The sequence below is a fragment of the Oncorhynchus mykiss genome, chromosome 2 (genome assembly GCF_013265735.2).
Source record: "Oncorhynchus mykiss isolate Arlee chromosome 2, USDA_OmykA_1.1, whole genome shotgun sequence".
In the NCBI taxonomy this organism is placed as follows: Eukaryota; Metazoa; Chordata; class Actinopteri; order Salmoniformes; family Salmonidae; genus Oncorhynchus; species Oncorhynchus mykiss.
The window spans coordinates 15,451,861-15,467,067 of record NC_048566.1 but is presented as its reverse complement, the minus strand read 5'-3'; the positions used below and the strand labels follow the sequence as shown (position 1 = coordinate 15,467,067).

Here is a 15,207-nt window from a genome sequence, read left to right as displayed (position 1 = left end):
ATTTATTGAGAAATTGGAATTTGTCATATTTATAGATATTTAGTTAGTTCGGTATTGTAGCTGTAACTATGTGCTGGATCTCCTTGTGCCAAGAATGTGCTCTGCTGAAAGTCTAAATATTTTTACAAATGTAATGTGGGTGAACTTGCCATTCTTATTTCACTTTGTCTAGTTGAATGAAGCCATGTATTGTGCAATTGCCCCATGAAGCACACGTACGTAGACACGAGCTATAAGAATACCGGGACATCACATTTAAAATGTGTTTGCTTTGGATTCCGTCACTGACAAAGAACGTTACTTGTCCACTGTGGAAGAGTAGCTAGATAAATAAGTTAGCTAGCTTCTAGTTCCTGCAATATAGCTAGCAAGAAGCTTCTCTAAGGTAAGCATAATGATTACAAATTGTCACTGGCCAGAATTCAACAATAATTTAATGGTCAATTAAATGTTCATAACAACAACTGAATCAAATGTTGTTTTGAATATCTTTCTTAGGCAAGATGAGTGGTAATTCTGGTAAAAATCCTGTGCCCGTCGACACCAATGGCATTACTCCATTTCAACAGATGTTGGCTTCCTGCTCAGGGGCTCTCCTGACGTCATTGTTTGGTGAGCATTGGAACTCTCCCCTACACACACATACACTGGCTAATATATATATATATATATATATAAATATATAAACTGACTATATTATATTTACACTGGTTGTACAACTGTCTTTTTTCAGTCACACCTCTGGATGTTGTCAAGATCAGACTCCAGGCTCAGAAAAGTCCTTTTCCCAAAGGTAATAAGACAATAATCAATGTAACCTACCATTCCTCTGTCCTCTCTCTAAACGACAGTGTTCAATCCATTATGTATGTCTTTATTGTTTTCCAGGGAAATGCTTTGTGTACTGCAATGGCCTGATGGACCATACCTGTGTGTGTACGAACGGCAACTCCAAGGCCTGGTACAAGGCCCCCGGCCACTTCAACGGCACTCTGGTAAACATCTCTAACACCTCTACCCAACTCTCAACCCCCATCTTGATGTGCAAGGATTGGGTTGGTGTGTATCGTGTGCAATGTGATGAAAATTCTGTCTAGCCTATCAGAGGGTAACATTGAGATATTGCTCATTCCTTACAGATCTGCACATGTGGCCAAGGGTCAGAGGCTATGGGCGGGATGGGACTAGGGCTGTTACGGTGACCGTATTACTGCCACACGGGCGGTCATGAGTCATGATGGCAGTCAATTCCACATGACCGTTTAGCCACAGTAATTAGGCTTCTCCAAGCTCTGATGCTGCTGATGGTCATTAGTAGCCTACCAAACTTGCTAACTGCCTGGTACTCAGCACTCTATTGTCCCTCTAAGCACTTTGACATCAATGCAAATGTAATAGAAAATAAATATAGTAGGCCTAGTCAATAGAAATCTGATGGGATCCTTATCTTTTTAAAAGAGGCTCATGGACTCTCATTAGTTACTTCTTGCAGCCTTAGAATGTATTAAACAGCAAAACATATAGCCCAATGTTTGAATCACAACTACATAAATAACTCTAATAGGATTACCTGTGTCTTTGTTAATCGCTCAACACAGAATAGCAGCATGTGTTCACTCCCTCAATTCGTTTGGAGAACATATCCTTTCTATTTTATTAAGCTATGTTCACTGGTATTCTTTATACTATAAAATAATGCCACGGAATTCTAAGCAAATCTTGTCTGCTAAATGAACTAGTGTATCCCACAGCCATATGGCATAGCCAGATCAGGACCTAACATAAGGACAACTCAGAGTATGCTTTTCTGTTAATCTGAAAGAGACTACATTTTCTTCATATCATGTTTCTTTAGACCTGTCGAAAAAAAATAATCATGGATTTATTTTGATGGTGTAGGTTATATTACATGGATTTATTCGACTTTTTAAAATGTCGATGTTCCAAAGGTCTGCATCAGTAGCTTGTAGGCTGTATGGAAGCCAGGAGATGTGTTTATGTTAATTAACTGTCAGTTACCGTTAGACCGGCTGTTATTTGCTTGACAATCACTGGCTAACAAAATTTCATGACCGCCACAACCCGTGGGACTTGGAACCAGCCTCAAGTGATGGACCCAATGAATGCTAACCACAAGCATTATAAAGATGTACAGTGGCAAGAAAAAGTATGTGAACCCTTAAGAATGATCATAACAACAGACAAACACACTCTTCTTAAACTAATAACACACAAATGATTGTATGTTTCTTGTCTATATTAAATACATAATTTAAACATTCACAGTGTAGGTTGGAAAAAGTATGGGAACCCGTAGGCTAATGACTTCTCCAAAAGCTAATAGGAGTCAGCTAACCTGGAGTACAATCATTGAGACAAGTTTGGAAATGTTGGTTAGAGCTGCCCTGCCCAATAAAAAACACTCAAAAAATGTGAGTTTGCTATTCACAAGAAGCATTGCCTGATGTGAACCATGCCTCGAACAAAAGAGATCTCAGAAGACCCAAGAATAAGAGTTGTTGACTTGCATAAGCTGGAAAGGGTTACAAAAGTATCTCTAAAAGCCTTGATGTTCATCTGTCCACGGTAAGACAAATTGTCTATAAATGTAGAAAGTTCAGCACTGTTGCTACTCTCTCTAGGAGTGGCCGTCCTGCAAAGATGACTGCAAGAGCACAACGCAGAATGCTCAACTAGGTTAAGAAGAATCCTAGAGTGTCAGCTAAAGACTTACAGAAATCTCTGGAAAATGCTAACATCTATGTTGGCGAGTCTACGATACGTAAAACACTAAACAATAATGATGTTCATGGTAGGACACCATGGAAGAAGCCACTGCTGCCCAAAAAAAACCATTGCTGCACATCTGAAGTTCGCAAAAGAGCACTTGGATATTCCACAGCGCTACTGGCAAAATATTCTGTGGACAGATGAAACTAAAGTTGAGTTGTTTGGAAGGAACACACAACACTATGTGGAGAAAAAAAGGCACAGCACGCCAACATCAAAACCTCAACTGTTAAGTATGGTGGAGGGAGCGTCACGGTTTGCTTTGAGCTGCTTTGCTGCCTCAGGGCCTGGACAGCTTGCTATCATCGATGGAAAAATGAATTCCCAAGTTTATCAAGACATTTTGCAGGAGAATGTAAGGCTATCTGTCAACAATTGATGCTCAACAGAAGTTGGGTGATGTAACAGGACAACGACCCAAAACACAGAAGTAAATCAATAACAAAATGGCTTCAACAGAAGAAAATACGCCTTCTGGAGTGGCACAGTCAGAGTCCTGACCTCAACCCGATTTAGATGCTGTGGCATAACCTCAATAGAGTGGTTCACACCATACATCCAAAAATATTGCTGAACTGAAACAGTTTTATAAAGAGGAATGGTCCAAAATTTCTCCTGACCAGTGCAGGAGTGCAGGTCTGATCTGCAACTACAGAAAATGTTTGGTTGAGGTTATTGCTGCCAAAGGAGGGTCAACAGTTATTAAATCCAAGGGTTCACATACTTTTCCCACCCTGCACTGTGAATGTTTACACGGTGTGTTCAATAAAGACATGAAAATGTATAATTGTTTGTGTGTTATTAGTTTTAAGCAGACTGTTTGTCTATTGTTGTGACTTAGATGAAGATCACATTTTATGACCAATTTATGCAGAAGTCCAGGTAACTCCAAAGGGTTCACATACTTTTTATTGCCACTGTATAATGGTTCGGACACACCAATAGCATTTGCCTGCCGAGAGTACTTAGCTCCTCTGAACAGAGTGCCGGCTGTAATTTGCGAACCGAGTGTGAACCGATTTTACATGTAGAATCGCACAAAAGTGTCAGCAGTCAGATATCAACAGTGTGCTGAATGAACGGTAGACGAACGGGAGATCCACATCTCCCACATTCGGTACAACCCTTAAGCATTTATTATGTACATGTACATCAGTATCATGCATTAGTTATTTCTCTGGTTCTTTGACCCTCTCTCTGCAGGATGCCTTTATTAAGATAGTCCGCAGGGAAGGTATCAAGTCGTTATGGAGCGGCCTCCCTCCAACCCTGTGAGTCTGAAGTCTGCCGTTACTCTGCCTCATTACTAATTCACACTGCTTACTTGCCTTCAGCACTGATTTATGGTCAGCTGTGTCTTGAGTGGCTGGCCCGCTGTGATTCAGCAAACTCATAGTCTATTGATAATTCAGTTGTTTACAATTGTTTCCCATTGTTCTGCTCATTTGTATCGAGCAGTACGGGTGGACACTGGGATTTTGTAGACTCAGGGTTTATCAATATTTGATTTGTTAATGTTTTATTTTAAATCTCTCAGTCATGGATTTGTGTCTGAGCGGTGTGGTAACGGCTGAGTCATGGGCTGTTGATTAATTTGGGAACATTTTATTTGTACCTCTTGCTTGTACCCATCTGATTTGTGTCTGACACAGTAAAAGCTGATTCATTTTATTCGTTGTTTATGGATATTTCATCTGTTGATGTTGGTTTCTTGTTTGTAAATGCCTGATTTGAATGAGTCAGGGTTCTTGAGGAAACATTAGATTTGCATCTCTGTTAATGCTTCTTGCAGTATCATGGCGGTCCCGGCGACAGTGATCTACTTCACGTGTTACGACCAACTGCGTGCTGCCCTGAGGGTCAGGATGGGGTCACACGCTGAGGAGGCGCCTCTACTAGCAGGCGCCCTCGCCAGAGGTGAGCTGACCTCTGACCTTACAGGTCACTGTGGTGATGTATACTTGAGAGCGATAAACAGTGATAGAGTGATTTAACATGGTTTTGTCTATCCACTAGAAAGACCTTAGTAACCCAACTGCTGCTTCCTATCCTAGATTATGGTGATGTCATCTATCAAAACACAACCAAGACCTTACTTTGCGAATTAGATGTCATTTATAACTATCTTTGCGGATTCATTCTTGGATGCCATTATAAGACATCATTGAACAATGTCTGAATCACAAAACTAGCTGTCACTCCCAAACAGAAGACCACTGCATTGGTACTAGTTCCTTTTTAAATGTATCAACTTAAAGTTCCCTGTATATATTAAGGAACACCTAACTTCACAAAACTCGCACTACTTTCGACAACGGCAGTAATTCCAAAAGGGGTTTGGAGTAAATCAAAACAAATTTATTTATATAGCCCTTCGTACATCAGCTGATATCTCAAAGTGCTGTACAGAAACCCAGCCTAAAACCCCAAACAGCAAGCAATGCAGGTGTAGAAGCATGGTGGCTAGGAAAAACCCCCTAGAAAGGCCAAAACCTAGGAAGAAACCTAGAGAGGAACCAGGCTATGTGGGGTGGCCAGTCCTCTTCTGGCTGTGCCGTGTGAAGATTATAACAGAACATGGCCAAGATGTTCAAATGTTCATAAATGACCAGCATGGTCAAATAATAATAATCACAAGCAGAACAGTTGAGACTGGAGCAGCAGCACGGCCAGGTGGACTGGGGACAGCAAGGAGTCATCATGTCAGGTAGTCCTGAGGCATGGTCCTAGGGCTCAGGTCCTCCGAGAGAGAGAAAGAGAGAATTAAAGAGAGCATACTTAAATTCACACAGGACACCAGATAGGACAGGAGAAGTACTCCAGATATAACAAACTGACCCTAGCCCCCCGACACATAAACTACTGCAGCATAAATACTGGAGGCTGAGACAGGAGGGGTCAGGAGACACTGTGGCCCCATCCGATGACACCCCCGGACAGGGCCAAACAGGAAGGATATAACTCCACCCACTTTGCCAAAGCACAGCCCCCACACCACTAGAGGAATATCTTCAACCACCAACTTACCATCCTGAGACAAGGCCGAGTATAGCCCACAAAGATCTCCGCCACGGCACAACCCAAGGGGGTGCGCCAACCCAGACAGGAAGACCACATCAGTGACTCAACCCACTCAAGTGATGCACCCCTCCTAGGAACGGTATGAAAGAGCCCTAGTAAGCCAGTGACTCAGCCCATGTAATAGGGTTAGAGGCAGAGAATCCCAGTGGAAAGAGGGGAACCGGCCAGGCAGAGACAGCAAGGGCGGTTTGTTGCTCCAGAGTCTTTCCGTTCACCTTCCCACTCCTGGGCCAGACTACACTCAATCATATGACCCACTGAAGAGATGAGTCTTCAGTAAAGACTTAAAGGTTGAGACCGAGTTTGCGTCTCTCACATGGGTAGGCAGAGACCATTCCATAAAAATTGAGCTCTATAGGAGAAAGTCCTGCCTCCAGCTGTTTGCTTAGAAATTCTAGGGACAATTAGGAGGCCTGCGTCTTGTGACCGTAGCGTACGTGTAGGCATGTACGGCAGGACCAAATCAGAGAGATAGGTAGGAGCAAGCCCATGTAATGCTTTGTAGGTTAGCAGTAAAGCCTTGAAATCAGCCCTTGCCTTGGCAGGAAGCCAGATCTAAGAGTAAGATCTTTCAGATACGGTACAAAGGCCTGAGTGACTGGAATCATTTACCTACAGAAACCAGGACATTGTAATCACACAGTTCATTTACGAAACCCTTTTTCAACTGTTAAGAACAAACTGTTTGTGTTTTTAACTAATAGAAACATCGCCATGTGAGGATATTTGTAAATATGTATGTATACTCTCTATTATAGGTACTTAGTTGTATTAGTAGTTGTAGCAGTAGTTTTTATTAGTTATAAGCTTATTCGTAGTTGTACAACAATTTTTTTATGCTGTTAATGTAATTATATTTTATTATCATTATAATGATTTAATTGTTATTATTATTATTAGACAGTAGTTGCCATATTCTTCTTCTTACTAAGTACTTTAATAAAATAAAATATACAATATATATATATATGTTGGGACACTCTTGAAAACGAGATGTGCATCTCAAGAGATTTCATCCTGCAAAATTTCAAATAAATGTGGAAACTACAGACACCTTATTTTCAATGAAATCAAATCCAATGTTATTAGTCACATGCGCCGAATACAACAGGTGTAGAACTTACAGTGAAATGCTTACTTACAAGTCCCTAACCAACAATGCAGTTTAAAGAATAAGACTTTTAAGTATCAAGTTATTAAAAAGTAAAATAACAATAGCGAGACTATATACAGGGGGTACCAGTGCAGAGTCAATGTGCGGGGGCACAGGTTAGTGACTATGCTTAAAGTGACTATGCTTAAAAAAACAGGGGGTACCGGTACAGAGTCGATGTGCGGGGGTACAGGTTAGTGACTATGCTTAAAGTGACTATGCTTAAATAATAACAGAGAGTAGCAGCGGCATAAAAGGGGGGCATGCAAATAGTCTGGGTAGCCATTTGATTAGATGTTCAAGAGTCTTATGGCTTGGGGGTAGAAGCTGTTTAGAAGCCTCTTGGACCTAGACTTGGCGCTCTGGTACGGCTTGCCGTGCAGTAGCAAAGAGAAAAGTCTATGACTAGGGTGGCTGGAGTCTTTGACAATTTTTAGGGCCTTCCTCTGACACCGCCTGGTATAGAGGTCCTGGATGGCAGGAAGCTTGGCCTCAGTGATGTATGGGCCGTACACACTACCCTCTGCAGTTGGAGGCCGAGCAGTTGCCATACAAGGCAGTGATGCAACCAGTGGAGGCCTCGATGGTGCAGCTGTAGAACCTTTCGAGGATCTGAGGACCCATGCCAAATATTTTCAGTCTCCTGAGGGGGAATAGATTTTGTTGTGCCCTTTTCACGACTGTCTTGGTGTGCTTGGACCATGTTAGTTTGTTGGTGATGTGGACACCAAGGAACTTGAAGCTCTCAACCTGCTCCACTACAGCCCTGTCGATGAGAATGGGGGTGTGCTCGGGCCTCCTTTTCCTGAAGTCCACAATCATCTCCTTAGTCTTGATCATGTTGAGGGGGAGGTTGTTGTCCTGGCACCACGCGGCCAGGTCTCTGACCTCCTCCCTATAGGCTGTCTCATCGATGTCGGTGATCAGGCCTACCACTGTTGTGTCATCAGTAAACTTAATGATGGTGTTGGAATCGTGCCTGGCCGTGCAGTCATGAGTGAACAGGGAGTACAGTAGGGGACTGAGCACACACCCCTGAGTGTTGAGGATCAACGTGGCGGATGTGTTGTTACCTACCTTTACCAGCTGGGGGCGGCCCATCCGGAAGTCCAGGATCCAGTTGCAGAGGGAGGTGTTTAGTCCCAGGGGCCTTAGCTTATTGATGAACTTTGAGGGCATTATGGTGAACAGCATTCTCACATAGATGTTCCTTTTGTCCAGGTGGGAAAGGGCAGTGTGGAGTGCAATAGAGATTGCATCATCTGTGGATCTGTTAGGGCGGTATGCAAATTGGAATGGGTCTAGTGTTTCCGGCATGATGGTGTTGATGTGAGCCATGACCAGCCATTCAAGCACTTCATGGCTACAGATGTGAGTGCTATGGGTCGGTAGTCATTTAGGCAGGTTACCTTAGTGTTATTGGGCACAGGGACTATGCTGGTCTGCTTAAAGCATGTTGGTATTACAGACTCGGAGAGGCTGAAGATGTCAGTGAAGACACTTGCCAGTTGGTCAGCGCATGCTCACAGTACATGTTCTGGTAATCCGTCTGGCCTTGTGAATGTTGACCTGTTTAAAGGTTTAGCTCACATTGGCTGCGGAGTCGCCCGGAACAGCTGGTGCTCTCATGCATGTTTCAGTGTTATTTGCTTCGAAGCGAGCATGGAAGTAGTTTAGCTCGTCTGGTAGATTAGTTCAAACGGATTTAAGTTTCCCTGCGTTAAAGTCCCCGGCCACTAGGAGCGCCGCCTCTGGATGAGCGTTTTCCTGTTTGCTTATTGCGTAATACAGCTCATTGAGTGCGGTCTTAGTGCCAGCATTGGTTTGTTGTGGTATGTAGACAGCTATGAAAAATACAGATGAAAACTCTCTAGGTAGATAGTGTGGTCGACAGCTTATCATTAGATACTCTACCTCAGGTGAGCAAAACCTCGAGACTTCCTTAGATATCGTGCACCAGCTGTTGTTTACAAATATGCATAGTCCGCCACCCTTTGTCTTACCAGACGCCGCTGTTCTATGCTGCCGATACAGCATATAACAAGCCAGCTGTATGTTGATAATGTCCTCATTCAGCCAAGACTCCATGAAGCATAAGATATTACAGTTTGTAATGTCCCGTTGGTAGTTTAATCTCCCTCGTAGGTCGTCGATTTTATTTTCCAATGATTGCACGTTAGCTAGTAGAAAGGAAGGCCTACGAATTCTCAGAAGGCAGCCCGACCTTCGCCCTCTTCACGCAAATTACGGGGATTTGTGCCTGTTCCCGGGAAAGCAGTATGTCCTTCACGTCAGGCTTGTCGGGCTCGTTAAAGGAAAAAAGAGCGCCTGCCAGTTGGTGGTGAGTAATCGCTCTTCTGATGTTCAGAAGTTATTTCCGGTCTTAAGAGACGGAAGCAGCAACATTATATACAAAATAAGTTTTACAAAAATATGGTACAAACAACACAAAAAACAGTTCGTTAGGAGCACGTAAAACATCAGCCATCTTCTCCAGCGCCATGATATAATTATGGCCTCCTTTTCATGTGAGAAAGAAATGTATGTGTTTAACTGCTCTTTCTGTGTGTAGTGCTTATAAGTGTTTTCTCGCTCTCTCTCTCTCTTTCTCTCGGTCTCTCTGTGAGTCAGTGGGCTCTGTGACAGTGATCAGTCCGTTGGAGCTGATCCGTACGAAGATGCAATCCCAGAGAAGTTCGTACAGGGAGCTGAGTGAGGTTATCCACTCTGCAGTACGCAACGAGGGCTGGCGGTCTCTCTGGAGGGGCTGGGGACCGACACTGCTTAGAGACGTGCCCTTCTCAGGTAGAAACAACACAATGTCTATAACTATATCTCTCTCAGGTAGAAATAACACAATGTCTATCTTTTATGAGAATTTTGTTATCAATGTTCATAAACTTCAATTAATCTACTCAGTCTGCAACCCAGAGTTTGTAAGATTCTGGTTGAATGAAACAGACAAGAGTCCCAGCTTACAAAAGTCAGTGTTTATTCACGAGAACGTTCTAACATCAAAAATGTAAACCCAGTCTTTATAACACACACAAACACGTTCAAATCTTAAGCTACGCCTTGTTTAGACAGTCGGTGTTTTTACACAGATACATTGTTTAATCTGCAACATGTTTCATCATTTTCTGCCAGCCTAACAGTTTCTCCCCTCCACGGGTGGAGACAGAATGTCCTGTAAGGAACACAGTGGTACAGCTTGTCTGTCGATAGCTCCTCTTATCATTTGTTTCACACTTGCACTCTGCTTACATACTAAAAAGGAACAAAAGGTCCTTGTTCTAATTCTGACTAAAACTACACACATCATCAGATTATAGATTTAGGATTCTAATACATTTCATACAATTATATGGTTTCAGAGTTGAATTATTTAATCATTATCTTTAGACATAAATTATTTTATCACTATCACTATATCTCTGTTAGAAACAACACAATGTCTATCACTATCTCTCAGGTAGACACAACACAATGTCTATGACTATCTTTCTATCTCTCTCAGGTAGACACAACACAATGTCTATCACTATATACAGTGCCTTGCGAAAGTATTCGGCCCCCTTGAACTTTGCGACCTTTTGCCACATTTCAGGCTTTAAACATAAAGATATAAAACTGTATTTTTTTGTGACGAATCAACAACAAGTGGGACACAATCATGAAGTGGAACGACATTTATTGGATATTTCAAATTCTTTTAACAAATCAAAAACTGAAAAATTGGGCGTGCAAATTATTCAGCCCCCTTAAGTTAATACTTTGTAGCGCCACCTTTTGCTGCGATTACAGCTGTAAGTCGCTTGGGGTATGTCTCTATCAGTTTTGCACATCGAGAGACTGACATTTTTTCCCATTCCTCCTTGCAAAACAGCTCGAGCTCAGTGAGGTTGGATGGAGAGCATTTGTGAACAGCAGTTTTCAGTTCTTTCCACAGATTCTCGATTGGATTCATGTCTGGACTTTGACTTGGCCATTCTAACACCTGGATATGTTTATTTTTGAACCATTCCATTGTAGATTTTGCTTTATGTTTTGGATCATTGTCTTGTTGGACTCCATCAGGTTTTCTTCCAGAATGGTCCTGTATTTGGCTCCATCCATCTTCCCATCAATTTTAACCATCTTCCCTGTCCCTGCTGAAGAAAAGCAGGCCCAAACCATGATGCTGCCACCACCATGTTTGACAGTGGGGATGGTGTGTTCAGCTGTGTTGCTTTTACGCCAAACATAACGTTTTGCATTGTTGCCAAAAAAGTTCAATTTTGGTTTCATCTGACCAGAGCACCTTCTACATGTTTGGTGTGTCTCCCAGTTGGCTTGTGGCAAACTTTAAACAACACTTTTTATGGATATCTTTAAGAAATGGCTTTCTTCTTGCCACTCTTCCATAAAGGTCAGATTTGTGCAATATACAACTGATTGTTGTCCTATGGACAGTCTCCCACCTCAGCTGTAGATCTCTGCAGTTCATCCAGAGTGATCATGGGCCTCTTGGCTGCATCTCTGATCAGTCTTCTCCTTGTATGAGCTGAAAGTTTAGAGGGACGGCCAGGTCTTGGTAGATTTGCAGTGGTCTGATACTCCTTCCATTTCAATATTATCGCTTGCACAGTGCTCCTTGGGATGTTTAAAGCTTGGGAAATCTTTTTGTATCCAAATCCGGCTTTAAACTTCTTCACAACAGTATCTCGGACCTGCCTGGTGTGTTCCTTGTTCTTCATGATGCTCTCTGCGCTTTTAACAGACCTCTGAGACTATCACAGTGCAGGTGCATTTATACGGAGACTTGATTACACACAGGTGGATTGTATTTATCATCATTAGTCATTTAGGTCAACATTGGATCATTCAGAGATCCTCACTGAACTTCTGGAGAGAGTTTGCTGCACTGAACGTAAAGGGGCTGAATAATTTTGCACGCCCAATTTTTCAGTTTTTGATTTGTTAAAAAAGTTTGAAATATCCAAAAAATGTCGTTCCACTTCATGATTGTGTCCCACTTGTTGTTGATTCTTCACAAAAAAATACAGTTTTATATCTTTATGTTTGAAGCCTGAAATGTGGCAAAAGGTCGTAAAGTTCAAGGGGGCCGAATACTTTCGCAAGGCACTGTAACTATCTCAGGTATATAACACTCTATTTCTCCCTCTCACTCTCTCTTCTCTCTAGCTCCCTCTCTCCTTCTTTCTAGCTCCCTCCTCTCTCCTCTCCCCCTCCTCTCAAGCCCCTGTTCTCTCTCCCTCTCCTTCTCTCTGTCTCTTTAGTGTTTGAGAACAGGAGTTCCATGTTGTGTCTGTTTCCTCCTCAGCCATGTACTGGTATAACTATGAGAAGGGGAAGGCGTGGCTGTGTAAGCACAACAACATCAGAGAGCCAACGTTTGCCATCACCTTCATATCCGGAGCGGTGTCTGGATCAGTGAGTATTCTAGCTGTCCTCTCAGGTCAACTCAAACTGTTCTGTCTAGTAGAGCACCTAGATATATTGAACATTGAATATCTGATATAGTTTGTTGTACCTTTCTAATGTTATTCTAGCTCTGTAACTCTTCTTCTGTGCTGACATGGTGTTATTCCATCTAATACTGCTAGAGGGCAGCATTGTCAAATATAAGTGTAATTTCTAACCCTTGTTTATGTCTTCCTCCAGATCGCTTCCATAGTAACTCTTCCCTTCGACGTTGTGAAGACCAGGAGGCAGGTGGAGATAGGGGAACTCCAGGCTATGAATTGTGGGTATAGAACTCCAGGCTGATCACCTGATTCATGGAATCATCCTTATGATCTTTAGTGATGTGTTGATGTGTAGTGATCCTGTACTACTAACCCAGCTATGTTGTCATGTCTCTGCAGTGTCGTCCAAGGCCTCCTCCTCCACTCTCAGTGTGATGATCAAGATTGTGGCTGAGAACGGAGTGGGTGGACTGTTTGTAGGTAGGTCAGGCTACAGGGATAGTTCACCCAAAACACACAGTTACCTCAGGTTAGTCTCCTAACTGGTGACCTACTTTCTCTCCTTATCCCTCTCCTCCACCCCTCTCTCTCCCCGTTACTCCCTCTCCTCCAACCCTCTCTTTCCCCGTAACTCCCTCTCCTCCAACCCTCTCTCTCCCCGTCACTCCCTCTCCTCCAACCCTCTCTCTCTCCGTCACTCACTCTCCTCCAACCCTCTCTCTCTCTCCGTCACTCCCTCTCCTCCAACCCTCTCTCTCTCCCCGTCACTCCCTCTCCTCCAACCCTCTCTCTCTCCCCGTCACTCCCTCTCCTCCAACCCTCTCTCTCCCCGTCACTCCCTCTCCTCCAACCCTCTCTCTCCCTGTCACTCCCTCTCCTCCAACCCTCTCTCTCTCCGTCACTCCCTCTCCTCCACCCCTCTCTCTCTCTCCGTCACTCCCTCTCCTCCACCCCCTCTCTCTCCCCCGTCACTCTCTCTCCTCCACCCCTCTCTCTCCCCCGTCACTCTCTCTCCTCCAACCCTCTCTCTCTCTCCATCACTCTCTCTCCTCCACCCCCATCTCTCACCCTTTCACTCTCTCTCCTCCACCCCTCTCTCTCTCCCCGTCATTCTCTCTCCTCCACCCCTCTCTCTACCCCTTTCACTCCCTCTCCTCCACCCCTCTCTCTCTCCCCGTGACTCTCTCTCCTCCACCCCTCTCTCTACCCCTTTCACTCTCTCTCCTCCACCCCCATCTCTCACCCTTTCACTCTCTCACCTCCACCCCTCTCTCTCCCCCCTTTCACTCCATCTCCTACTTTTCTCTTCTAGGTTTCCTTCCCAGGGTGATCAAGGTGGCCCCAGCCTGTGCCATTATGATCAGCTGTTATGAGTTTGGGAAAGCCTTCTTCCGCAAGCACAACCAGGAGAGGCTGCTGACCAGCACCACCTGACCTGACTAGGGCCTCTCACACACACAAACCACCACCATAGACAATACCAAGAACACAATCAGCCATCGCCAACAGTAGGTATTGGCTACCTCTACCTTTCCCAGGGTCCTTAGAGATTTTCAGATGTAACTTTGCATGCCTGTGTCCTCCCAGCTGCGTAGACACTCCAACACTCCTCACTGTAAAGTGTTCAAGTGTGATCTGTCATGTGACTAGCTGGAAGTAGCTAATGTTGGCGTTTAGGACCTAAGAACGCCAGGACTTGATTCTGTTCCAAAGCAGGTAATACTGGCAGACATGAAGACAAATATTTGTAGGTAATCAATATTATTCATATTTTATCTTATATTTCTCAATCAAGGTATACTGCACTTAATCACCATACTAATTGTGACAAGAGAAAATAGTAAAAGTGCACAGATTGTATTTGAAATATATTTTTTTCTGCCAAATCATGAAGGTATTATCATTTTCATAACTACTTAAAAATGATTTGCATAATCTTTTTCCTGTGCACCCATGGTGAAATATCATGTTATGAAGTGCATTTAATTACACTGGCCTGTAGGTGTTAGAGACTTATCTGTAACCAGAAACTGGGGGGGTCATGTTGGACAAGTGTTTTATCCCATTATGTTAGTTATTGAGGTATGGGGGTTGTGTGCACTGTGCCATCCGGGGTCTGACAGTAATAATAATCATTTGATGGATGCTTATATTTGTCCTGTTTCACACATGTACACGTGTGTATTATACCCATGTCTGAAATGGGGAAATGTGTTTTTTGCATATATCCCGACACCCTCAGAGTGGAGTCGGGGACAGTAGAGATGAGGGTCAAAGCTGTGGATGAGGCGGGATAACTTCTGGTTAGTAGTCTGTCCCGCAGAACCCCCTCTCATTCCCTGCCCGCTTTCTCGATCTCAATTCATGACCCTAACTCTATCACCTCATTCTCAACCCTATTGGAAGAGAAGGCCCAAGGTCCTTCAGGATACATGTTCTGTTCAGTGCCAGACTGCCAGTTTAAACCTGAAACTCTTAACTTGCACCTGTTCCAGAATCCCATATTCAATCCCCAGTCAGCCAGACATGGACTGTGAACTGTGACAACCTGTACATGTTCTCAAAACATGTAGCAATGATATATTTCTATTGTTTAATATATTCTACAATGATCACCTGTAGTGACACGTTTCCCAACTTTGTACAGAAATACATAGAGAATAAAAGTCACATTTTGACATTTGAATTGTTGAATCAATTGTTTTTATTAGATCA

The 15,207-nt window shown here is 43.3% G+C and overlaps 1 protein-coding gene across 2 annotated transcripts; it reads left to right on the top strand.

The window, feature by feature from the left end:
* The first annotated feature begins 109 nt into the window (after positions 1 to 109).
* On the top strand, positions 110 to 15,178 carry LOC110535857 (solute carrier family 25 member 40). Of its 2 annotated transcripts, none has more exons than XM_036938971.1 (11): positions 110 to 385; positions 499 to 612; positions 734 to 793; positions 889 to 995; positions 3,994 to 4,061; positions 4,583 to 4,707; positions 9,656 to 9,829; positions 12,348 to 12,457; positions 12,689 to 12,770; positions 12,892 to 12,972; positions 13,805 to 15,178. In XM_036938971.1, exons 2-11 carry the CDS (start codon positions 504 to 506, stop codon positions 13,924 to 13,926), a joined length of 1,038 nt encoding a protein of 345 aa, XP_036794866.1. In that variant the 5' UTR covers positions 110 to 385; positions 499 to 503; the 3' UTR covers positions 13,927 to 15,178. The 2 variants fall into 2 exon arrangements, with proteins under 2 accessions (XP_036794866.1, XP_036794871.1); XM_036938976.1 differs by having other exon boundaries at positions 116 to 385; positions 570 to 612.
* Positions 15,179 to 15,207: the final 29 nt, after the last annotated feature.

Bases quoted from the DNA above. Each gene is read 5' to 3' on its own strand.
- LOC110535857 (XM_036938971.1), top strand. From the start codon at position 504: ATGAGTGGTAATTCTGGTAAAAATCCTGTGCCCGTCGACACCAATGGC. The intron at 613-733 runs GTGAGCATTGGA...GTCTTTTTTCAG, and splicing joins TCTCCTGACGTCATTGTTTG to TCACACCTCTGGATGTTGTC. The intron at 12,771-12,891 runs GTGGGTATAGAA...ATGTCTCTGCAG, and splicing joins GGAACTCCAGGCTATGAATT to TGTCGTCCAAGGCCTCCTCC.